The sequence below is a fragment of the Protopterus annectens genome, chromosome 10.part0 (assembly GCF_019279795.1).
Source record: "Protopterus annectens isolate FY-2018-M chromosome 10.part0, PAN1.0, whole genome shotgun sequence".
Classification (NCBI taxonomy): Eukaryota; Metazoa; Chordata; order Ceratodontiformes; family Protopteridae; genus Protopterus; species Protopterus annectens.
In genome coordinates this window covers 1,838,068,440-1,838,095,234 of record NC_056744.1, presented here as the reverse complement: position 1 = coordinate 1,838,095,234, position 26,795 = coordinate 1,838,068,440, and the positions used below count along the sequence as shown (strand labels likewise).

Sequence of the window (26,795 nt, the reverse complement as noted above, 5' to 3'; positions counted from 1 at the left end):
AGGGCCTTAGAGTAGCTGATTGTGGAGTGTCTGGTGATGGTGATAAATACCTTATACTCTGGGCAGAAGGGGACACAGCAGGTAAATCTGTTCCAGCCTTTCCCAGGTGTGTGTGTGTGGTGTGTGTGTGTGTGTGTGTGTGTGTGTGTGTGTGTGTGTGTGTGTGTGTGTGTGTGTGTGTGTGTGTGTGTGTGTGTAGAATCAAATCTCTGTGTGTCTGTGTCAGCTGCTTGTAGCAGGGACACAAAGCACTGGGTTTACAGAGTGGGTGCTGGAACACTTGGCTTGGAAACTCAGCTGAGGACCTAACCCTACAGCTGTACCAGTGGGGAGTCTTATTGGGAACCTGTAGGAAAACAGATATAGAGAAATCGGGTCTATATTATATGAATGAAAGTTCATAGTCTCAAACGCTCTGAAGAGCAAAAATGCCGGACCTGGAAGAGCTCCTTGTGGGAATGCAGTACAGTGAAGGTCGGAATATTTGCCCTTTCCTCACTGTAGTGCTTTCTCAGAGTTGGTATATATATATATATATATATATATATATATATATATATATATATTTAGCGGGGGGCGCGGGGGGTGCAGCCTCCCCACAATAAGGAGTTTAAGGTCTGGCATTTTCGCTATTAAGAGCATTCGAGATTATGAACTTTCATTCATATAATATAGACCTGAGAAATCCAGACCCCAGGCTGAGTGTGCTCCCTGTGTCCTCTTAAGGGGAAATTGTACTTGATACAGACAGGTCTGCATCTGGAAATACTGACTGCATCCATTTGCATTCCAAGTGAACGTCCCCTCCGGTGTCAGTAGTGAGGATTCAGGCTCCTTGATTACTGGCCTAGTGTGGGAATGTCGCATATTGGTTGGCAGTGGTGGGACCATTACTTATCACAAGGTTCATAGGTGTTTACTAGGCTAACGACCACAAGGGCCTTTTAAAGCCTAGCCATGTATCCAAAATCTCTGACAATTTCTGATACCTTTGATAAGTGTAAGCAGGGGGTTGGGAGATGAAACACTTACAAGCAGGGGCCTGGGAGATGAAACATTTACAGGTTGCCTGTGTCCATTAGAGACATAGGTGCCAAACCAGGGATGAATTTTCTGTTTCCCATCCAGTTGTCCAACTTGCACTTGCACTGGGTTAGGAATGGTGTAGTGGGGGCTGTTATCCATAAAGGAATGAGCCTGCACATGATTGGTGTGGTTAGGGCTGTTTTATCCATAAAGGAATGTGTCTATGCAGGATGGTGGGGTGGGGGCTGTTACCCATAAATGAATGTGCCTGCACAGAATGGTGTTTTTCGTTTCTGAGACAGTATATAGTTTATGCTAATCAGGACCAACGTGTCTGATGTCAGAGGATGCAGCTCCTTTTAAGAGGGTCCCTACGTCAGCTATTTGGAGCTATCAGGACCTTGAAGGAAGAGCTAAATCTGGGGACCCCCCTTAATTTGGTCCAACATGAGTTCCAGGTAGTGGTATGTAATTAAGTAAGCTGACATGTGGTCATTCCCTACTGCTGTGCAGAGATACAGTGCATGTTTTTCGGTTGGCTGTAAATGTAGCACTCACCCTTTTAGTAATTCACACCCCAGAAATAAATGTGCTGGCTGATATCTGGGTGACTCCTCCTGTCCTCTTCTCAAGCTGCATGTTCAGAAGCCATGTCAGTATGCAATTTTCCAGAAACAAGACAGTCTGGATATACATATATATGTGTTTTATTTGGTTTATAGGTTCATAGTTCACAATTTCTTCACCACCCTATCCCAATTTGTTCTTCATTATATACAAAGTAATAGCTATGATTTTAACGTAGCCATTGTTTCCGGGTTCATAGTATGTAAGGATGTTTGTTCTTCATTATATACAAAGTAATAGCTATGATTTTAACGTAGCCATTGTTTCCGGGTTCATAGTATGTAAGGATGTTTGTTCTTCATTATATACAGAGTAATAGCTATGATTTTAACATAGCCATTGTTTCCGGGTTCATAGTATGTAAGGATGTTTGTTCTTCATTATATACAAAGTAATAGCTATGATTTTAACGTAGCCATTGTTTCCGGGTTCATAGTATGTAAGGATGTTTTCCGTTATTCCTTAACTAGAAACATATGAAATTACTTATTCCAGTGACTTAAAACTGATGTTTTTAGTTAGAATGACACTGGCTGGTGTGATATTGATATTTTTAGTTAGAATTATATTTCCTTTTATGTTTCTGTCCACCACTGATGGAAATGTGGACAGACCCACCAGCAGTGCAATAGTGTGGCCAACTTGTCACATTTGTGTCATCAGTGTGGACCATACATCGTAGACGTTGTAGCGTTGAAAGCATATGGGCAAGACAAGTTCGACATAAGATATGTATATGTATTGTTTGATTATGTGATGATTTCAGCTTTTTATCCTTAGCCATCTTGTTTTCTATTTGCTTTTTTTGGGTAAGGGTTTCACCTTTATCTTCATGACAGTCTAACACTCTAGGAGATCATCTGGAAAGGAAAGAGCGGATGTTTACAATGGTTCTTAACAGCACTTTCTTTGAAACTTTATTTAAGGATATATTACTCTGTTGTTTAGTTCATAGGTTGTTACTTGTCTAATAACCACTAGAGGCCCTTACAAAACTAGCCATGCACCCAAACCATTTGGGTCCCAATTATCATACTGGAAAGGGGGGGGCATGTTAGCAGGCAGTAGCTAAGAATTTGTAGGTGGAGTGTTAGTTACGCCTGTGTCCATAAGGGACATAGGGGCCAGACAGGGCGTAAATATACAATTTACTATCCAATTGTCAGTGTTTAAATAAATGTTTATCTTGATTGAGTTGTTACCCTGGACATTCACAATGGGTATGCTCAGTTTGTATGTCAGATCTTCTTCTCAGCTCCCTGTAGGAATATTGGCACTTAGGGTACCAAGTGCTAAAAAGCTGAAACAAAGACTGAAAACACATGAAAAGAGGGAATTTCAAAAATTGTTCTTCTCCACAAAACGTCTTTTTGCAAGGGGACAAGCCCCCACACCCCCTGAACTTGTATATATATATCCCAACTCTGAGATCCCCATACCTTGGAAATGGGAATATTCTGAGGAATGGCTTCTCGGACTTAGTATACGTAAGTCCAGTCTTTTGGCCACTCAGTCTCTGCATTTTTGGACATGTTCTAGTGGGTCCCAACATTTCAGATGGTTGCCCTCTTGGCCCTTACACCAGTCCAGGTAAATGGAATAGTTAATAGTTATTTTGAGATTCTTAGATGGAAAAATTAGGTGAGACTTTTTAGTGTACCTGCAGTGGAAGGTAAAGATGCTTTGGGTCTATATTATATATTCAAAGTTTCAAAACTTCGAACCTCATATCCTCGACAACATATGAGCAAAGTTTGAAACATCGAAAATATAATAAAAAATTAAAAAAAAAACATACCTCAATGCTCTTAGCAGGGGGGGGTGGGGCAAGTCTCCCTGCACCCCCCACACCCCCTACTTAAAGGGTCTATATTAGAACACCAAACATTTAAAATGTTGAGTGTTCTAATATTGAACCATTTTCAGTGAACGCTGAAAATATCGAAGAAGCAGAAAAACAATTTTTTTCCTAGGGAAAGAATTCGGTTGTCCGTTTCTGTTGCTTTGGTATTTTCAGCGCTCTGGTGGAAAGTTACGGGTTGGGTTCATGTACGTCTGTGAATGAGTGCAGGTTAGGTATGTGTGCACTTGTGTGGACATGAGGGTTAGAGTGGGTTAGGGGGGTTAGGGTTAGGGCGTGAGTGAGGTGAGTGTGCGATAGTGATGGACCTTAGGGTTAGAGTTTGGGTTAAGGTAAGTGGATAGTTAGTGGTGTGTGTATAGTTTAGTGTAGGGTTAGGTGTAAGAGTTTAGGTGTATGTGTGTGGATTGCTGTTTGTTTGGTGTGCTTGTGTTATGTGTATGTGTTTTGGAATGTTCGTTGTTTGGTATTTTTGATTGGTAGGGTTCGATATTAGAACACTCGACATTTTGAATGTTCGGTGTTCTAATATAGACCCTACTTAAATATACCAACTCCGAGATCAAACTTCAGTGCAGAAAAGGGAAATTTTCCCATTCTGTGCTGTACGGAGCCATTGCTTTTCACCTTCAAACTTTTTAAAGTTCGATCATATGGTGTTGACCATATGACATTCAAACTTTAAAACGTTCGAATAATTAATAGGGACCCAATGCTTTCAGAACAGGATAATAAAGAATTAGGAAGAGAAATATGTTTAGAAGAAATTGACAGAATATTAACAAAAATCAGTATAGAATCAGCAGGAGGACCTGATGGAATATCAGATCTATAAAAATATATTATTCTGGAAAAATATGTTTTTGTCGTTATTTAATGAATGGTTTAAAGAAGGATTTAAGTATAAAGAAATATGCAGTGGTATTTTAAAAATGATTTGGAAAAAAGGGGATAGAAAGGACATACAGAATTGGAGACCAGTGGTTTTAAATAATCCAGACCATAACATTTGTATGAAAATTATACAGAGAAGACTAGAAGGTAAAACCCATAACATTATAGAGGAAATGATATATAGTGTCAAAGGAAGAATAAGTCAGGAGTTATTTATGATTGTTAGAGAATTATTATACACAGAAAGAAGAAATTAAAACAAATCGTGGCCAAAGCACTGGGAAATATTTCAGTCTTACAATATTAGTATTAAGGTAAAAAATGTATGTGCTACTGCCTATGAATGTAACCAAATAAAGGTCTTGGTAAATGGTTGGTTAAGTCAGGAGATACAGCAGAAATTGAATTTAATATGGAAGAAATAACAGATTTGGAATTCACTTTGGAAAACAAGAAATAAGAGCTTTACAATGGAAAAAGATGCTAGAGAAAACGAGAAACAGTTTTTTGGAGAACGTGTAGGTTATCATTTAAGAAAAAGGTGTAATTAGTGTATTTAGTTTACCATCAGAATACAAAAACAAATTTATACTCTTGTATTCTCATTTATTTGGGGTTCCAGGCTTAAACCTGTTAAAAGAGGGACTTTATATCTTGGGAAAGAAGAGGGAGGACTAATCAATCCTGTGGTATATGCAGCTTCATTGAACTGGTGCAAAGACCTTAAGAGGTTGAAGATAATAATGATGAATTACTAACTAGAGTATAAAAATAAAAGTATGAGAAAGAATGGAAGCTAGCCTAGTACGAAGTATTAATTACTAACTAGAGTATAAAACGAAAAGTATGAGAAAGAATGGAAGCTAGCCTAGTACAAAGTATTAATTACTAACTAGAGTATAAAACGAAAAGTATGAGAAAGAATGGAAGCTAGCCTAGTACAAAGTATTAATTACTAACTAGAGTATAAAACAAAAAGTATGAGAAAGAATGGAAGCTAGCTTAAAACAAATTATTAATTACTAACTAGAGTATAAAACGAAAAGTATGAGAAAGAATGGAAGCTAGCCTAGTACAAAGTATTAATTACTAACTAGAGTATAAAACGAAAAGTATGAGAAAGAATGGAAGCTAGCCTAGTACAAAGTATTAATTACTAACTAGAGTATAAAATGAAAAGTATGAGAAAGAATGGAAGCTAGCTTAATACAAATTATTAATTACTAACTAGAGTATAAAACAAAAAGTATGAGAAAGAATGAAAGCTAGCCTAGTACGAAGTATTAATTACTAACTAGAGTATAAAACAAAAAGTATGAGAAAGAATGGAAGCTAGCCTAGTACAAAGTATTAATTACTAACTAGAGTATAAAATGAAAAGTATGAGAAAGAATGGAAGCTAGCCTAGTACAAAGTATTAATTACTAACTAGAGTATAAAACAAAAAGTATGAGAAAGAATGGAAGCTAGCTTAATACAAATTATTAATTACTAACTAGAGTATAAAACAAAAAGTATGAGAAAGAATGGAAGCTAGCCTAGTACGAAGTATTAATTACTAACTAGAGTATAAAACAAAAAGTATGAGAAAGAATGGAAGCTAGCCTAGTACAAAGTATTAATTACGAACTAAAGTATAAAATGAAAAGTATGAGAAAGAATGGAAGCTAGCCTAGTACAAAGTATTAATTACTAACTAGAGTATAAAACAAAAAGTATGAGAAAGAATGGAAGCTAGCTTAATACAAATTATTAAATACTAACTAGAGTATAAAACAAAAAGTATGAGAAAAAATGGAAGCTAGCCTAGTACGAAGTATTAATTACTAACTAGAGTATAAAATGAAAAGTATGAGAAAGAATGGAAGCTAGCCTAGTACAAAGTATTAATTACTAACTAGAGTATAAAAAGAAAAGTATGAGAAAGAATGGAAGCTAGCCTAGTACAAAGTATTAATTACTAACTAGAGTATAAAATTAAAAGTATGAGAAAGAATGGAAGCTAGCCTAGTGCAAAGTATTAAATACTAACTAGAGTATAAAACAAAAAGTATGAGAAAGAATGGAAGCTAGCCTAATACAAATTATTAATTACTAACTAGAGTATAAAACAAAAAGCATGAGAAAGAATGGAAGCTAGCCTAGTACAAAGTATTAATTACTAACTAGAGTATAAAATGAAAAGTATGAGAAAGAATGGAAGCTAACCTAGTACGAAGTATTAATTAATAACTAGAGTATAAAATGAAAAGTATGAGAAAGAATGGAAGCTAGCCTAGTACAAAGTATTAATTACTAACTAGAGTATAAAATGAAAAGTATGAGAAAGAATGGAAGCTAGCCTAGTACAAAGTATTAATTACTAACTACTAACTAGAGTATAAAATTAAAAGTATGAGAAAGAATGGAAGCTAGCCTAGTACAAAGTATTAATTACTAGCTAGAGTATAAAATGAAAAGTATGAGAAAGAATGGAAGCTAGCCTAGTACAAAGTATTAATTACTAACTAGAGTATAAAATGAAAAGTATGAGAAAGAATGGAAGCTAGTTTAGTACAAAGTATTAATTACTAACTAGAGTATAAAATGAAAAGTATGAGAAAGAATGGAAGCTAGCCTAGTACAAAGTATTAATTACTAACTAGAGTATAAAACGAAAAGTATGAGAAAGAATGGAAGCTAGCCTAGAACAAAGTATTAATTACTAACTACTAACTAGAGTATAAAATGAAAAGTATGAGAAAGAATGGAAGCCAGCCTATTACAAAGTATTAATTACTAACTAGAGTATAAAACGAAAAGTATGAAAAAGAATGGAAGCTAGCCTAGTACAAAGTATTAATTACTAACTAGAGTATAAAATGAAAAGTATGAGAAAGAATGGAAGCTAGCCTAGTACAAAGTATTAATTACTAACTAGAGTATAAAATGAAAAGTATGAGAAAGAATGGAAGCTAGCCTAGTACGAAGTATTAATTGCTAACTAGAGTATGAAATGAAAAGTATGAGAAAGAATGGAAGCTAGCCTAGTACAAAGTTTGAAAAGAGCAAGAGAGTGCATAAATGCTGAACTGCAACTTTGCAGGAAAAGATAGTATTGTGGAAAATAAAAATGAATGAAATTAAAAATAAAAGAAAAACAGAGTATACAAATGTTATGTGTAAGTATTATTATGTGTACCTCAGAGGGATGTGGAGAATGAGAAAGAGAAAGCTATAAAAGCAAGAACAGAAAGAGTTAAGAATATGGTAGAATGCCAAGACTTTTTTTGGGGAGAGTGACTATAAATAAATTACCAGTGAAGACCAATTTACCATAGAAAAAACAAGAAGTAAGAACACGGATTTATTGTAAAGAAATTGAAACAACACTGCATGTATTTCTGAAATAAAACACAGTTGTGAAGTTATGAGAAAAATATGTAATTTGAAATACTTTGATCATATAAAGGGTGTGGGTGATGTAAACATGGACACGATTGCATGTTTTTTATGAAAATAGAAACAAGGAATATATAATATGGATAAAAAATATTTAATGTAGTTTGGACTATCTGGAATCAACGAGTGAAAGAAATACTGTTTAATGGGAAATGGGACTTTGGTAGCAATGCTGGGACTTTGGACAATGGAGTGGGGGTCAAAATGTAAACTAGAGTACTGACCTTATGCATAAATGGAAGACTGAAATGTGATTACTGAAAAATATAATGTACCTAATACTGTAAATAGTGTGCATATTATGTAAATATGCTTAAAATAAACGCTCCCTCCTCTTTTCCATAAGTGTCATGGGATGTTTTCTCTCCACCTGAGGTACCAGTAGCTTAGGTAGTTGGTGACTCATTTTATTGTCTCATGTGTTTCATTGAACCTTTCAAGGGTTAAATTAAATTATATGCATAAATGTAATATTCAGGCTTCTGCAATTCCGAATTTCTTATATATGTATATATACATTTTTTTTAGATTTAGGAGTTGCTCTATGGCAGGGATAAACATGGATAGTGACACTGTGCATTTGTAACCCCACTGGTTTGAAGATTATTTCTTATATATGTATATATAATATTTGTTAGATTTAGGCATTGCTCTATGGCAGGGATAAACATGGATAGTGACACTGTGCATTTGTAACCCCACTGGTTTGAAGATTATTTCTTATATATGTATATATACATATTTTTTAGATTTAGGAGTTGCTCTATGGCAGGGATAAACATGGATAGTGACACTGTGCATTTGTAACCCCACTAGTTTGAGGATTTCTTCCTGACTCTACCATTTATTCCCAAATTTGTCTCAAATTATGTAGTACATGCACTCTGTCAAGTTTGTGTTAATGTTTATGTTTATTGGAGCTTGAGGAAATTTAAGGTGCTCCAGACTGCCATATGTGAATTGCTGATTCACTAAGTCAAAATAATCTTGGGCATCAACTGCTAATCATCCCAGGTCCTTGACTGACTTTTTTTTGTTTGGATTGAGCATTCATGATCAGCGTTTATAACATATGGCCGATATCTACTGAGTGCTTACCAAGAGCAAAGGTAAAGTGGAAAGGATAAATTACGCAGATAATGCTGTTCAAAAGATACTTACTGTTCCTGCAATATTTCTGTAATCTGGATGCATTCTAGACATTAAACTGTTTGCCACAAAGGAGAGCATGGTGTTTCCTCTTCTACTTTGTTCATTAGGACTGGGAAATTCATATGATGTGGCACAAGAAATTCCTGCATGACTTTTTTTTTCTGTTCCAGCTGACCATAGTCCTCGTCAAAGAGTTCAGGCAATGCAAACCAAGACAAACTTGTCCCTGCATGGTGGCCATGAAAGGTGAGTTGTGGGGGATCTCAGATGTCTGATGATACAGGAATCTCTCCTAGTTACAAGGATCCCTCATGTTTCAGATGACAGATATCTCTACCTTAGCATCTGATTTCTGCTTTAGATCAGCTGATTCTTTTCAGCCTACCAGCTGGAGTTGAAGGGATCACAGCTGCTATAGAGCCTTCTGTCAGGAAAAATTATTTTGTCAACTGGAACAGGTTCTCCATTTTAGTACAGCGGAACCCAATGCCACTCCATTCAGCCTGTCTGCAGGTTAAATTAATGTGTCTCGGGCATGTTATTTATTTCATGGTGATGATGTTTGTGTCACCTTTTTTAGTCCTATGTGATCTTGTGGAGAGTGGGACTGTGACCAGGTAAAGGCTGGTCAACTACATCCTTAAAGGGTTGCTGCATCTTTGCCTGCCTTTAAAGAAGCTGTTTTTTCTATAGCATTTAAGTTCCATCTCTGACAGGCTTGCCCATCAAATGCTCATATCCCACTGCTTTGGTATCACCTCTTTCAGCTCTGTGTTAGAGTTGATGGTTCTTGTGTTTAGTAGTTAGCTCAAATCAAATTTACTCATGGAAGACTTCTCCAGACCATGCAAAAATCAGCCTATGCAGTTCACTGTTTTGTTCGCACGGGCTGAAAGCAGAGGATAGAGAGTGCTGTACACAATGGCTGCACAGTGTCAGCTTAAAATCTCTGCTGAAAATGAGCCAAAAGCTCAGCCAGAGTAACCCGGTTAACAAATGTAAAATAAATAAAAATAAATAAATTAAGTTTTACCTGAAATTAGTGCATGCATTTAGGAAGATAGAAAAATTGCTAGTTTCATTGTCAAGCAAACTCTTCCCATGTGGATTACAATGTGCAGTGTCTTCTGCCATCAGGCAGCCAACCACCTGCTGGAAAAAGGAACTGTCAGACACTACTTCCTGCTGGAAAAAGGAACTGTCGGACACTACTTCCTGCTGGAAAAAGGAACTGTCAGACACTACTTCCTGCTGGAAAAAGGAACTGTCAGACACTACTTCCTGCTGGAAAATGGAACTGTCAGACTACTTCCTGCTGGAAAAAGGACCTGTCAGACACTACTTCCTGCTCCTTTCCATGCTTAGTTCAAGAACATCAACACTGCAGATATTTCCATCATTGACAGCTGGTAATACGTGTCTACATATACTAAGTATTATTGTGTTGAGCACAGCTCCATGATTAGGGGTGTCCTTGTGAAATCTGTATTTTAGGACTTTTTTTTTAATCTTACTGTTTGGGCTGCCCTCTGGCTCTTCATATCCTGGCTATTTACTGCTTGGGATTCACCCAAGTTTTTAACTCCTGTTTGCAGTTATCAGAAAGCTTATTTAGCTGCAGTCTCCTGACATCTGCTTTCACTTCCGAGGAGTAGAAGACAAGTAGTAGGGGCCCAGGACAGAGCTCTCCAGAAACTTGTCTGAGACATTAAAAAAGGCATCTAATAGTGGAATGTCTGGCAGTTTAGCTCAGAGGTTAAGGCTACAAGCTGTTAAACAGCTTCATCCTGTGGTTTAACAGTTTGATTCCTTCAGCTTATACTTTCAAACTGTGTGACTTGATCGACTAATTTAATCAGACAATGCTCCTGGGTCACCCTGTATTAGGGGCACTTGTATCATTTAGGCTTACCTAGTTAATAAATAAAAGTAAATAAAACAGATTACCGGATGGAGTAAGAATGTAGCACTTATTTGCTGCAGTACCATTCTTACCCTGCAGGGGTCACTGTAGGAAATTACTTAGGAGCCATTTGACTATAGCAGTGGTGAGAGCTTACATTTATTGCAGTACCAGTCTTTTCCATCAGGAGGCACTGCAGCTAATAGTGCTTGAACACTGACTATGAATGTAAAGTTACAGTATTTATTTTAGTATCGTCCTTTCCCTGCAGTGGCTGTGTAGACCTTTCCAAACAGTAGTTACTTTAGGTACTAGTGTAGGATAAGTGCCAGTGGGTGACTCACAACTGCTTCTGCCTCACTGTATCTCAGTAGAGATCATTGTAGCTAATGGTGTCAGAGCACTGGCTTTCTGCCAAGCTCACTGTTACTGTAGTTCAAGACTCTCCCAGAATGAATTACAATAAGTAACTGTGCAGACCACTGACTTGGGAGTTCCCACTTACTGTAGTCTCACCTTCTTTCAGCAGTAGGTCACACAGATAATGGTGTATGACCAATGTCTACTGAGATGTTCACAGCTGCAGCAGTTGCCCCATCCTCAACTAGCAGAAGTCATTGTGGGGTAATGGTGTGAGAGCAGTGTCTGTCAAGAGACCTCCCTGTTTCTGCAGTTCCACACTCTCCCAGCAGAGGCCACTGCGAGTAATGGTGCATAAGGACTGTATGGAGTAGGGTACCCAGTTTCTGTAGTCCCAATTTGTCCTAGCAATGATCACTGTAAGCAATGCAGTAGAAGTAGTATCTTGGGGGGCAGTTCATAGTTATTGAAGCCCCAGAAACAATAATACTTAGGTTGAAGAGTAAGCTGCAGAAAAATGTTTTTTTAACAGAGTTTGTACAGTGTTTTGCAAGATATAGTAGGATTGTCATGCCTGTAACCACTGTCTTGAAAATGTCGCAATCCATGTATTTTGCCACCTTCCAAACAGATAAACATCAAAGGGGTTATGTATCATGCCACTGCCACTTTCATAATATTTATGTAGCTTTATTTAATAGCACAGGTTATTCATTGCAGATTTAACTAATTAAACAAGCCAAACTGTTATTCTTCAAACATCCTGTACACATACATTAATTGTCACAGTGCAGACTTGTCAACCTGATCTTTGTACAGCTCGTTAGAGGAGCACCATTAACTGACTGTTCTGTTCCAGCAGGACTGCAGGCTTTGTAGACATGGAAGATGCGATGAAGGAATGCTCACTACAGCCAGTCAAGCGTGCCAAGCTGATACAGGTAGAAGGAGTGGCTTTACCTGACTGGATACTGGATATGTGGGAAGGTGTGAAAAAATTCCAGGCTTATCCAGATGACTTGCTTATTGCCACATATCCAAAAGCAGGTAAGCAACTGACAGGTTACGCGTAGCCCTTAGCATGACATCAGCTTAAACGTGTTTGTCACTACCAAGTGCTACATTATGTTATGTATCTATCGGATAGAAATCACTTTTCTGGAAATTAAAATAATTTCTGTACAATGCCTGCCAAAAAGAAAGGCATTTTATTTATAGAATATCGAAACCGAGTGCACAGAAAATCAAGGACTGTTGTATCAAAACCTACCTGTGTTCCTTATCTGCCTTTGCTTAATAAAGTGTTTTTCAGTATTTTACCAAGTCTTTTCATTATATCTTTCCTTTGAGGCAAACTCAAGAAAACAATGACTCATAACTTTCAAAATTTGCTAAGGTAGATTTTACATAATACCTACACGTACTTTATTATAACAGTAAGAACAGAGAAGCCGATGCAGTATAGTATATACAAATTTAGAAATGGTAACACTAGTAATTATCAGCTCGTGTAGACTCGTGACTTAAGCTAACACATGAGCACACTGCAAGCCCTAAAGCAATTTACAGCAATTACATCTTACCAGTTACACAAAAGCAATCCATCTCCTCCATCCAGTGTGCAGTGAGTTTGAGCTGAAAAGATCCCAGTAAGGTACAACCACATATAGGTACAACACATATAGGTACAGCCATATTAGCTTTAAAACAAAACAAAAAAGAGGAGTTATGCATTGTCATTGCATTGTACTATACATTTATTTTTCCACCCCAAATTCTTAATTTTAATTAAGAAATTTATATGGCCTTAGAAAACTTATTCTTAGTCCATATATTTTGCATAAATTTGCAAAAGGCCCTTGATATACTTCTGCATTTAGGTATCATGAAATCTCTACAGAATAGGACATGATTACATGTATCCATAAACTGGTTACACGAGTGGTCGACTCAGATGAAACTGGCAGTTCATTTGAGAGCTTTCTTGTCAGACTGTATTTATTTTAGGAGTGGTGATCCTCAGAGGATCCGTAAGTCAGCAGTTGTGGCAACTTTTTTTTATATATATACACATAACCCAAATTAAGATGTTTGTCAGCTACGTAAACTTACATATGATAGCAAGATATATCCAGTACTGTTATTTCCACAGAAGACTGCCGCACTCTGTGGAGATGCTTGAACTTTTCTGCCTTTTGTTATAAAAATGGACTAAAAGTAAATGAGAAATGTGAATTAGTAACATTTAGTGAGCCATTTGGTGCTACCAGCAATCATTTAAATACTATTCTATAGATCAGTATGTATGTATACCTTTAAGAAGCTTTCTATGGGCTTGCACAAGTGTATAAATACTGAGCACGTGCGAGCCTGACTGCCATTTTGTAGTACGCTGTTGAGGTGTAAACATGTGAAGTCTGTCAGTTAATCAGTCTGTTTATATTTTGTACTGCTGCTATCCATCCTGATGTGTTTCTGTGTTATAAAGCATATAGACAAACTACCCTGCCTGTTTGTCTTTAATTGTAAAACAAGACAAGTGATATGGTGTCAGAATGGGATCCAGATTCAAGACCAAGTGGCAGTCAGTTAATATAGAGGAATGGAGCATCCCTACTGCATGTACAACTTGCAAAAATAGGCCAGAAACGAATCCCAGGTAATAAAACGTGCTTAAATGATTTCTTACTCAAAGAATATAAAATTAAGCACTCAGAATGCTCAAAATGAATTTCTAGTTAAACAAAATGTCCGAAACTGCGACATATTGATAAAAATATTCCAGATAGTTACAAAAATGTTTGAAATAAAGTCTGAATTGCATAAAATTTATAAAATAAGGAAAACAATTGCATTTTTTCACTATGTACTACTTTTTTGCATTAATTAAAGCTATTGGAGATATCTGAGGTATACAAATTGTTCACAGGTTTGTGTAGTATTACAGTACAGTTATTTTGCAAAATACAGCAATTTCAAAGCATATTTCGCAAAGTACAGTATTTCAAAGAGTTTATTGTGCATTTGAATGTTATTACAAGTACTGGCTGTGTGTGCATGTTTGTCTATAACTACAACGGCCATATTTAAAGTGTGTTTGCGCATACTTTGTTGGCATGGATCAAGAATTTCGAAAACCAGGTCCTCTTGTCTTTGATAATAATATTGCAGAGAACTGCAGAGTGTTTGAGCAAGAGTACAATATTTTCATACAAGCTGCATTTTTGGATAAAGATGACCGTACAAAGGCATTTGTTCTGCTTAATTTAGCTGGTTCAGAAGCCATAGAAAGAGAGTGTTCATTTGTGTATGCACCTGCTTTGTTTACAGGAGAGGGGGGAAAAGCATCACATAGTGGTACCGGCTGAAACAAGGGAAGACCCCAAGTGCTTAAAATGTAAATGTAGAGAAACGTGCAACCCCCAAATGAATATTAGAATGGAAAGGCACTTATTTTACACAAGGGATCAAAATCCTGGTGACACTTTTGCAGCATATATAACTGACTTGACAAACAAAGTGAAAATGTGCAGATCTGGTGATTTAAGGGATGAGTTGTTAAAAGACAGACTTGTGTGTGGTATTAAAGATGATGCTGTGAGAAAGATTTTGCTTCGTGACAGTGATTTAACTTTGAATAAGGCCATTGAGATTTGTCAGATATATGAGCTCACAGAAAAGCACACAAATATGCTTACAAATGAGAAATGCATGCTTCTAGTATCTTCCAGTGCTAATGTTGATAGTATGCAGCACGTGATTAAAATAAACAGGCCCGAGCTCATGGCAGTGACTGTGAACCCTGCAGCACTTACTGGGAAACACCATAGCTTTCTAGCACATTCCAGAGTGCACACAGCCTCCGTGAAGCATAAGAGTGACTCAGCAAAATCAAAGCATGTGCCTCTACCCAGTTGCATAGTCAGCTGTCGCAGTTGTGGTGCAAATCTTGAACCTAAAAGAGAAAAGTGCTTAGCTTTTGGTCAGCAATGCCATAAATACAATAAGTGGAATTATTTCCAAAAAAGATTTGTAAATCAAATACAGTTCATTCTTTTATTAAAAGAGAACATTCAAAGAGACAGGTTGATCAATTAGAAAGCTGTGACCCTACTTTTTATGTTGCTGGTGTGTCTGTGCTTAGTGAAACATTCAATGCAGTAGATTTATGGGCAGAGAATGAAGTATTTTGTACTGTTCAGATAAATGAGAGACCCATAGAGCTCAAAGTTGACAGGTTCAAAGTGCAATGTTATATCAGCAGAAACATTTGCTAGAGTATGTGCTGGTGAGAAGCTTGATTTGCAAAGTGTATGAAGCTTACTGCTTATGGTGGTGAAGAAATTCAAACCTAAGGTTCATTAGTGCTTTCATGTTACTCTGCTGGGAACGGCTATGGCTTGCAATTTTACATTGTCAAAAGACTCGTGCAGTTATTATTAGGCCTCACAGACAGTTTAAAAATTGGACTACTTTCATTTAATAAGGAAGTCCACTATGTAAGCTTGAAAGGCCATTGTTCTAATTTCATTCAGTCTGTTTTCTGTACCTATGCTGATCTTTTCGAAGACAAGCTAGGCAAACTGCCAGTTGTGTACTCCATGAAGTTAGACCCTGAAGTCAGCCCAGTTGCCAGACCAGTTTGGAATGTTCCAGTAGCTATGCAGAACAGAGTCAAGGCTGAGCTAGATAAAATGGTGCAGCAAGCTGTGATTTGTCCAGTAGGTTCAACCACAACTTAATGGGTATCTTCCATGGTAGTAGCTCATAAGAAAAGCTCAGATGACATCAGAATATGTATTGATCCAGGAGATTTCAACAAAGCACTGAAAATACCTTATCATCCAATGCGTACAGTTGAGGAAGTCACTGCTATCATGCCAAATGCCACTGTTTTTTTCTGTTTTGGATGCAAAGAGTTTATTTTTGCCAATTTTGCTTGACCGAAAATCTTCATTGCTAACCACTTTCAGTACTCCTTTTGGCAGGTTCATAGGTTGGTACTAGGCTATCAGCCCTAGGGCCTATACAAGCCTAGCCATAACAATTCCCTGGCTATTTCTTCTCACACTATTTACTTCCCTGGACCCCTGTCTAGCAGGGCTACTGACGTGATCCCCAGGGTGAATTTCCTTTCTCCCATCCAATCGTCAAGGTTCCTTTTGAAGAGGACCAAAGAGGCACTCTGCTTGACATGTATGGGCAATCTATTCCAGAGTCTGGGGAGTCTCTGGATCAGGAACCTATCCCTCCAGCATGTTTTGTTTATTGTGATGACAAGGTTTAGATCCCTGGAGCATGTGGCTCTGAGGGATTGGGATTTCTTTAAGTGTAGCATGTCCAACAGTTCTGGGTTTGACATGGCCTTGTATGTTAAGCAAAGATCGCCTCTGAGTAGACGATATGCGACAGAGTATAGCTGGAGTTTTTTAAGGCGGTCAGCGCAGGGCATCTGCTTTAGGCCTGTGATTCTTTTAGTGAGGTATTTCTGTGGCCTTTCCAGTTGTTGCAGATGTCTTGAGCGGTACATACCAAACAGGGCATTGTATTCTATAATGGGTCTAATGAGGGATGAGTACAGTGGGACAATGACCTCCTTTTTTCTGGATGAAAAGCCCTTAGTGATGAGGTGTGCCACATAGAAGGATTTCCTGACTGTTGTGGTGATGTGGTTATCGAAGGTGAGACCACTGTCCACCTGTGTCCCTAAGTCTCTTATCAAACTTTCGGTGTTTAGTGTAATGCCACCTATATGGTAATTCATGGATACATGTTTTTTCCCAAAGGGGATAACTGTACATTTCTTGGCATTGAGCTTGAGCCCATGGCTCTGGCACCAAGCATCTGTTTCTGTAAGGCCCTTTTGTAGAGTATCCACATCATTTGGGGATTCAATAATGGCTCCTAGTTTGCAGTCATCTGCAAACTTTGTTATCCAGAGTCCCTTAGTGTTGGCCTGTACTTCAGAGAAGTAGATGCCAAACAAGAGCGGTCCCAGGACTGAACCCTGAGGTACTCCACTTGTCACTTGTCTGGAGCTGGATTTGGAGTTGGCTACTTTTACAGTGTGGGTTCTGTCAGTAAGCCAGTTAGCAACCCATTGGGTGACGTAGGGATTAATGCCCAGCTTAGTAAGTTTATCTATGATTCCAGAGTGGGGGATGGTGTCAAAAGCCTTGGCAAGGTCTAGATAGGCTGTGTGGACCAACTTACCCTTGTCCATGGCTCTGGAGACTGATTCAAAGAAGTCAATCAGATTTTTGAGAATGCCATTTGGGATAAATTCTGCCAGTGAAGTCTTCCAGTGTGCAATGTAACAAATTTTTTCTGAGTATTCATGTGCTATTATAGTAGATGATATTCTAGTAAGAGGCACTGGTGAAGCTCATCATGACAGAAACATCCAGAAAGTTCTGGAAAGAGCACGTGAAGTGAATCTTAAGCTGAATCCTCAGAAGTGCAAATTCAGGCTAAGAGAAGTTACTTATGTTGGTCATTTATTTGCCGGTTCAGGCTTACGACCAGATCCTTCCAAGCAAACAACAATTCTTGAGATACCAGCTCCAGATATTGTTCAAGCCCTACATTTTCTTGGCATGGTTAACTACCTAGGCAAGTTCATTCCAGACTTGAGGCAACATTCAGCACCACTCAGAGAGCTGACACGTAAAGATGTATCCTGGTCCTGGTTAGAGCAATACCAGAGAGCATTTGATGTCCTGAACAGAGAATTGCCAGTCCACCAACTCTTAGATACTATGATGTTCACAAACCAGTGACTCTTTCTTGTGATGCTTTGAAGTTTGGTCTTGGCGCAGTCATTCTTCAAGAGGGTAGAGCAGTAGCATATGCATCCAGAACTCTAATCCAAACCAAGATGCAGTATGCCCAGATAGAGGAAGAACTTTTGGCAATTGTGTTTGCATGTTCAGAGTTCCATGATTATATTTATGATAGACCAGTTCAGATCGAAACAGATTACCAACCTCTAGTCACTATTTTGAGAAAGCCTGTGCATACAGCTCCTGCCAGATTGCAATGCATGATGTTGAAATTGCAAACGTATAATTTCAATCTTGTCTACACTAAAGGCAGACTTCTTTATCTCACTGATACTTTATCCAGATCACCCAGAAATACCACTGAACAGCATGAAAATGAGAAATTTGATTTTGAAATTATGGAAGTGAGAAATTTTTCTTCCACACGTCTTGATGAGCTTAGAAGTCATACAGCCTCTGATGCAGTTCTTTAGTAGCTCAATCACTTTATCAGTCGAGGATAGCCATCAAAGCAATCTTGTTTACCTCATGACCTACAACCTTATTTTTCTTATGGAGATGAGATTTTGATTGACAATGGTATCATCATGAAAGGTCCTAAAGTGATTGTTCCAAAATGCTTACAAGAAGAGTATATTACCATTTTGCATTGTGGCCACCCAGCAACTGATTTTAACAAAAGAAGGGTGAGAGAACTAGTATTTTGGCCTTCTATGTCAAAGGATATTGAGAGAGTGCATTCATCTTGTTCTGTATGTAATAGTCCTAAGCCACATCAACCGAATGAATCACTTCAGCTAAATCAGATTCCTGAACTACCTTGGTCGACAGTAGCTACAGACATTTTCAAATGGAATTGTCAGCATTACATGGTGTTAGTAGACTCTCATTCAGATTAGTTTGAACTTGGCCTACTTCCTAACCTAGCATCCAGTACATTACTAAGTTCAAGCATCATTTTGCAGTCCATGGTAGTCCACACAAAGTTATTTCTGACAATGATACACAGTTTACAAGGCAGCAGTTTAAGAGATTTGCTGAAGAGTGGGACTTTATTCATGTTACAAGTAGTCCTGAGTACCCACAGTCAAATGGTTTGGCAGAACATGCAGTTCAAAGTGGGAAACAGTTATTAGATTAGTCAAAATGAGACAACAGCAATGTTTTTTTCTGAATCTCTTGAATCTCAGAAATATTCCTCGTGATAAACATCCTCGTTCACCTGCATAGAGACTTCTGTCGAGACAAACCAGAACCACATTAGTAGTAACCTGTTGGTTCCATGTGTCAAGAACAATGGACTAGTAAAAGCCCATCTGTTGAAGAAGTGTTTTCCCAGAAGACCTATTATGATAAGATCAGCAAACTGCTCAATCCATGATGAGAAGGGGAGATAGTGAGGATGCAGATGTCCAAAGGTTTTGACTGGAGTCATGAAAAGTGTATGTCCAAAGCCGAGATCATATATTGTGGAATCACAAGGAGTTAAATTTAGGCAGACTCAGAAATATTTAGTACCAGTGTCCGAGCCTGTATTGCAGCATCTTGCCTGTGAGAAAGACCCTAGATCATAGAGTGAGTTATCCAACATTCCAGTTCCAGAGGACATTCCAGCAAATATCCCTGTTCCTGAGAAGATTCCCAAAACTCCTGAAACTGTTTGTTCATCGATGACTATCCCTGTTGCTAAACACAGTCCCAATTGCTATATCACTAGAGCAGGTCTCATTTCCAGACCATGTCCCAGATACAAGGCAACTTGGACATGAACGTTGTGTTTCTCAGTGTCTGTATAATTGCATGTCTTTTTCAGATGTCATTTTATTGTGGGCAATTAATTAAAGAGGGAGGATGTAGATCAGTATGTATGCATACCTTTAAGAAGCTTTGTGTGGGCTTGCACATGTGTATGAATACTGAGCACGTGTGAGCCAGACTGCCATTTTGTAGAGAGCTGTTAATATGTAAGCATGCATATCTGTGTAGTTTGTTTATATTTTGTACTGCTGCTATCCATCCTGATGTGTTTCTGCGTAATAAAGCATATAAGTGAACTACCCTACCTGTTCGTCTTTAATTGTAAAACAAGACGAGCGACAATTCTATTATGGGTTTCCCTGCCCTGAAGACTACGGACTCGTACTGGTAATACCACAGCTTTCTTTGCTAGTATCCCAACACTTATTTCAAATTGTATAGTGTCATATGTTTCTTCTTAAAGTGTTTGGTTATGCTCCAGTTTATATACACTTATTTGATATCTAATTAACAGTTTCAATGGCTTGACAGGTAGCTCACTTGCCTAAGGTGCTGAAAGGTCTGAAGACTGTGTGTTTTATTCCTGAATCAGATATTTGTATTCATTTTTCTAGTTCTGACAGTGCAGTGTAAGATAGTCAGAGTGCACCAGTCCTGAGTCTGCAGTCCAAGAGATGAGTGTTAAACTAACCAAGGCCCTATCTGCCTGAGTACGTGGCAGCTCTGTTGGATGAAAAAGATCCCTAAGCACTTGTCAAAGGAGTAGAGGCATTTGCCTAGTGTCCTGGATAAATTTCCTCTACTCAGCATGAATACCACTTTTGGTCACCCCTCACAAGAGGCTGCTGACCTAGTGGAACTAACCTGGTCAACAAAGCATAAGACAAATAAAAAGTATAATGTAGTCCTTTTTAATTGCACCACTACTCAACCAAATGATGTCTAACTGCAACATCACTCAACCAAACGATGTCTAACTGCAACATCACTCAACCAAATGATGTCTAACTGCAACACTGTTCAACCAAATGATGTCTAACTGCACAAGTGTTCAACCAGATGATATCTAACTGCAACATCACTCAACCAAATGATGACTTACTGCAACACTGTTCAACCAAATGATGTCTAACTGCACAACTGTTCAACCAAATGATTGCTGACTGCAACATCACTCAACCAAATGATGTCTAACTACAACACTGTTCAACCAAATGATGTCTAACTGCAACAGCACTCAACCAAATGATGCTTAACTGCAACACTGTTCAACCAAATGATGTCTAACTGCACAACTGTTCAACCAAATGATTGCTGACTGCAACATCACTCAACCAAATGATGTCTAACTACAACACTGTTCAACCAAATGATATCTAACTGCAACATCACTCAACCAAATGATGTCTAACTACAACACTGTTCAGCCAAATGATATCTAACTGCAACATCACTCAACCAAATGATGTCTAACTACAACACTGTTCAACCAAATGATATCTAACTGCAACGTCACTCAACCAAATGATGTCTAACTGCAACACTATTCAACCAAATGATGTCTAACTGCACAACTGTTCAACCAAATGATTGCTGACTGCAACATCACTCAACCAAATGATGCCCAACTACAACACTGTTCAAACAAATGATGTCTAACTACAACATCAGGACTGAACACAAACTTCCCGCACGGACGGCATCTGCAAGGTTCCAAAACTGTAACACAACCCAAAAACAACCAGCAGAAGAGAGAAAAAGCTTTTTAATGTCACAGACCAGTTTTGGTCACAATAACCTTTATCAGTGTGAATGAATGACATATAATAATGAAAAGCTGTTTATATAGTGACAATATATTCAAAAACACCAATCAGAACTCTAACCTATTGCCAACAAAGATAGAGATATACACACCATATCAAAAACACAATTAGATTAAAATACTAATCCTGTGATGTTAATACATATAAATAAATGCATCAATAAATCATTGCATATACTTGTGAAATTATAAATATACACAAATATACCACATATATAACAAAAAAAGTATTTGTATATAAAAAGATAAATATATAAACCACCATAATTCAAAACTGACTGGGAGTCAACTCATAAATGGTCATTTGGACCTGGGGGAAAAAGACCCCCCTAGATGTATGATCCACATCTTTTCTTTTTTGTTAAGAATTTCATGCCATTTGATTTTAGAAAATTTTAAACCTACAATTCTATCAATGATGGTTAAAGAAAATCTATCAGTTGTGTTAACTTGAGTATGTTTATAGAAGGCATTGGTGATTACCTTAATACGTATATTGCTCAAATGTTCAGAGATTCTAAGTTTAAAAGACCTAGAGGTCTGACCTATATAGAAGGCCAAACATTGACACTCAGCAAGGTAAATCACCCAACTATGATTGCAATTAGACAGAATGTGAATATCAAAAACTTTTGGTGTATTTTTACTTGAAAATTCTTTGGTTTTTCGAACATGTTTACAAAATATACAATGGTCACAAGGGAAACATCCATATGGCCTAGTCCCCCCATGGTCATTTGTATTTTGTTATTATATATTTCTCCAGATGGATTTTTTTGTAGTAACTAAAATGACCCCCCAAGGTTATTCATTTCCTATAGGAAAAATAATGTCTGTTATCCAATATTGTAGGTAGCTAAATGTTCATCAGTGAGTAATATATCCCAATATTTTTGTATAACCCTAGTAAAAGAAGTAACATTCTTACCAAAAGTTGTAGTAAATCTAATCTTAGGGTCTTGACCAGATCCAAATTCATGATAGGTTAATAACTGATCCCTGCACATGCCATCAACAATGGCCTTTGTTTGGTATAAATGCCGATCTGAATATCCCCGTTCAATAGACCTGTTATTGAGATCGTTATTACACATAGTGACATCAGTTTGTTGTTTCTCATATGTTGAGATTTACGGATATTGTGCATAATGTGACCTGGGTGACAGCTGGAGGTGTGTAACAACAAATTGGAATGAAAAGGTTTCCTATATACTGTACTAGCCAAAGAACCATCTTGTTGTTTTGTCACCAAAACATCCAAAAAAGGAATAGATTTTTTATTAGCTTCAACAGTAAAATGGACGCCCCATTTATTTTCATTCAAGTAACTCACAAATTCGTGTAAATATGGCATATCAGATTTCCAGACCATCCACATCACTCAACCAAATGATGTCTAATTGCAACACCACTCAACGAAATGATGTCTAACTGCAACATAACTCAACCAAATTATGTCTAACTGCAACATTATTCAACCAAATGATGTCTAACTGCAACATCACTCAACTAACTGATGTCTAATTGCAACATCACTCAACCAAATTATGTCTAACTGCAACATCACTCAACCAAATCATGTCTAACTGCAACATCACTCAACCAAATCATGTCTAACTGCAACATCACTCAACCAAATCATGTCTAACTGCAACATCACTCAACCAAATGATGTATACCTGCAAAATAACTCAACCAAATGATGTCTAACTGCAATATCACTCAACCAAATGATGTCTAACTGCAACATAACTCAACTGATGTCTAACTGCAACATCACTCAACCAAGTGATTTCAAAACGCAACATAACTCAAACAAATGATGTCTAACTGCACCACTACTCAACCAAATTATTTCTAACTGCAACATGTTGTGCTATGAAGACAGACTGCAATGTCTTTCTCTTTTTCAGTACTGTGCTAAGTTTTGAGAAGAAAATTATGTTGCACCTGTCTTTTAATAAGGAATGAAGTATTGCTAATTCAGCCAAATGTGAATTGGTTAGTTCATGCCACATCAAACTGACCTGATATATATTCCACTAATATTCCACATTATTTGATTACTAAAAAGAATAGGTTTCCTATGGTTATACAAACAGTGGAATGGAAAAGACTCATAATTAATGTCAGGCATAGTCATAAGTTATCCCTTTAAATGTATATATATATATATATATATATATATATATATATATATATATATATATATATATATATATATAATATACATACAAATATGGGGAAACAAAAGTTTTGGACAAAAAATGGGAACCATGCTCCTAAATGGCATTAGCTGTGAGCCTGGTAATATTGAACTGTGAATTATTATTTTATTTAAATTCCTGACAGACTTCCACTTTTTGGGAGTAGCTTGTTTTCAATTTCACTGTTAGCAAGGAAGGAAGAGTCATATTCACTGCATTGTTTGTCTTGCATAATAGGAAATATATATCCTGCCAGGGAGGCCAGATGTAGAGGAGATCTTACATCATTACTGTCAGATTGTGATGTTAAGTGCTCCTGTCCAGTGAGCATAGCTCAGTGATTAGAGAGGCAAGACTGCTGTGTTTTATGTGGGGATACCATATTATAGTACCTGGTAACTTATGTTTTTAGTAAAGCATACAAAAATCAGGATGTACTGCTCACTGGAATCCATCCATCCATCCATCCATGTATAACCTCCTTTATCCCATTTCTGCATGTGGGGTTGGGGTGTCATATCAAGAGTGACCATCATCTAGTGCCACTGTTCACACCGCTGGGTGGCATTGGCTTAACTTTTAGTAGTTTACATCTATCTGAGTTTCTGATGAACTGGTATAGAACCGAATGCTTCTCAGTTAAAGGGTGAAGTTTGCTGAGTAATATCATTAGCTGATGAAGTCAAATGTTACTGAAACAATTCCTCATTCCCATGGTGGTTGCCATACAGGAATAACTAACATTTTTTTATTCGGCAGATGAGGTTCTGGTGCAGCCTAAGTGAGAAGAGAGGGAGTTGAGCAAGCAACTACTGCTGCTGCTGCTGGGGGTGGGGCATAAACAAGCTCGTTAATCAGTCTGAGATGTCCATCGAGTACTAGCCATTTAGGAACATTATCATGTAGTCAGTGGTAATGGCAGTTGAAAGCATTATCAATTTTTAGATACAAGTGGAAGTACATATGTACCCACCCTAAGGACCTAACGCCAGCGATTTGGTTATGAAAAGCATTATAGTCCCTAGTAACGGGCTCAGCTATAGTACCCTGTGACTCCCGCTGGATTCTGTCATACCAGCAAAGTCGGACTTGTGGAACTACCTCCAGGAATGCAGACCTGTATCTGTTGCTGCTTGAATTCAGAGTGGGGATATTCACACCTTTAAATTACCCTGTCTGCATTTGATGAGGATCTGCATTTCTAGGGAGATGAAAAGATTTTAAAGCAAGGTTACATGTAGCTGCATTTTGAGAACTCGTAAACACTGAGTCAGAATTACATAAAATATGATGATTAGGATATCAGAAAGAGTCAAACACAGGTAGGTGACCAGTGATTCATCAAAAGGAGTTGTATGGTGGGAGATACTGCATGCCACAAGCAAGTAAGGTCATAAAGAAATGCTGCTCTGGGTAGGGTGGGTGGTCATGAGATGGACAAGATGGCCCCATCTGTCAGTGTGTGTCAAAGGTGCTCATTCAGGTTACTAAAGTTAAAGCCTATGTGCTTTGGTGGGTAATGCTTGCTTTGTATTTGGCATCTCTTTGCTCTTTTTTTATATTATCCATGTTTCCCATGCCTTTAATTTCCTGGCTTAATTATTTGACTCCAGCATTCTTCAGCCAGCACTGATACTTTAGTATATGAAGCTGTCTATAAATGTGGCCGAATTGCTGATTCCTCTAATTCATGATTGCAGGATTTACAACGATTGGCACTGTGTGTGGTCCTTGGTGGAATCTAGTCTCTTGCTTACAGAATTTCTGTCATTCAGGACGTGTGTTTCTTATTCAGGCCTCTGGCTTATTGTGTGTGACTGATGTCAGAAATGCCTGGATTGTAACTGTTTAATAGCTGTGATGTTATGAGTAATCTGTGCTGTGTGTGTAGTCCTCGTGGGCCTCAAAGGCTTTTGGAAAGTTGCTGACATTAAGTGGCACTGCCTCTGGTTACTACACTTTAGAACTGGGACTGAAAGTTGGATGTTGTACCTATGATATGGGGGAGGGGGGGGGGGCTTTGTTTTTCACTTTTCCATTGTCAGTGTTTTGCAGTACTTTTTCAGTGCTTGGTACTGTGTTATCTATGAGTAGAATTGTAACCCATTGGAATTTATTGGCTTTGTGGGAGTTATCAACCTACCAATTCATGTTGAAATTTGCCTTTTAATGGCCTTGATTTGTTAATTTTAGCTGAAAACATTGTTGGCCCTTAGTATATGATAGCAATTCTAATTTTATTTTTTTATTTTGTTTTAATTTTATTTTTGTTTGATCTTGAAGCAGAAATATTGTGTGTAAAACATGTTTATGCTTCATACCATTTCCCTGAGAACCTCAGTTTCCAACATGCACACACACACACACACACACACACACACTTTATCAGTTTATTCATGATGTCCTTCTTATAATGCATGCTCAGTACACACTTATGAAGCTAATTATACATTTTCTAGTAGTTTCTCACCTCATACCTTTGTTCTACTTAAGCTGCTTCATAAGTGTGTTGCATTAGGCTTAGGACTAAAAATATTAATAAAGCAGATGTTGAGATTGTAGGCAGGGGCAGATAGGACAAATGGGGCAGTGAGCTGAATAAAAAAAAATTAATCTGTCATGAAATAAGGAGATGCAAGTGCCAGTGGAAGAAGGGGAATGGCAGGAAACATTGGAGAACACTACGAAGCTGGGGGTGGGGAAATGTGTGAGAGACATATGCACATGATGTACAGATAGTACTTTTAGGGTGCAGGATTGAAGAGGAAAGGCATAGGAGAAGAAGGTTGTTGGAGGTGCTGTGAGAAAGATGCAGGGGTATTTCACATGGTGTAGGAGATTAGCGATGTAAAATAGGTGTTGAGTAAAACGTGGGAAGAATATGGGAAGGAAGGGATGGGGGGACGCCAGAGGGGCAGTATAAGGGATGGGCATTAATGAGGGGGCACCAGAGGGGCAG

The 26,795-nt window shown here is 37.8% G+C and overlaps 1 protein-coding gene across 1 annotated transcript in view; it reads left to right on the top strand.

The window, feature by feature from the left end:
• The window catches only part of LOC122814091 (sulfotransferase 1C1-like), a 464,542-nt gene that overhangs the window by 134,026 nt on the left and 303,721 nt on the right, over positions 1 to 26,795 (top strand). The window contains exon 2 of the mRNA XM_044086701.1: positions 12,127 to 12,311. Within this exon, the coding sequence (XP_043942636.1) occupies positions 12,146 to 12,311 (166 nt within the window). The 5' untranslated portion in view covers positions 12,127 to 12,145. The remainder of the gene's footprint in view (positions 1 to 12,126; positions 12,312 to 26,795) is intronic.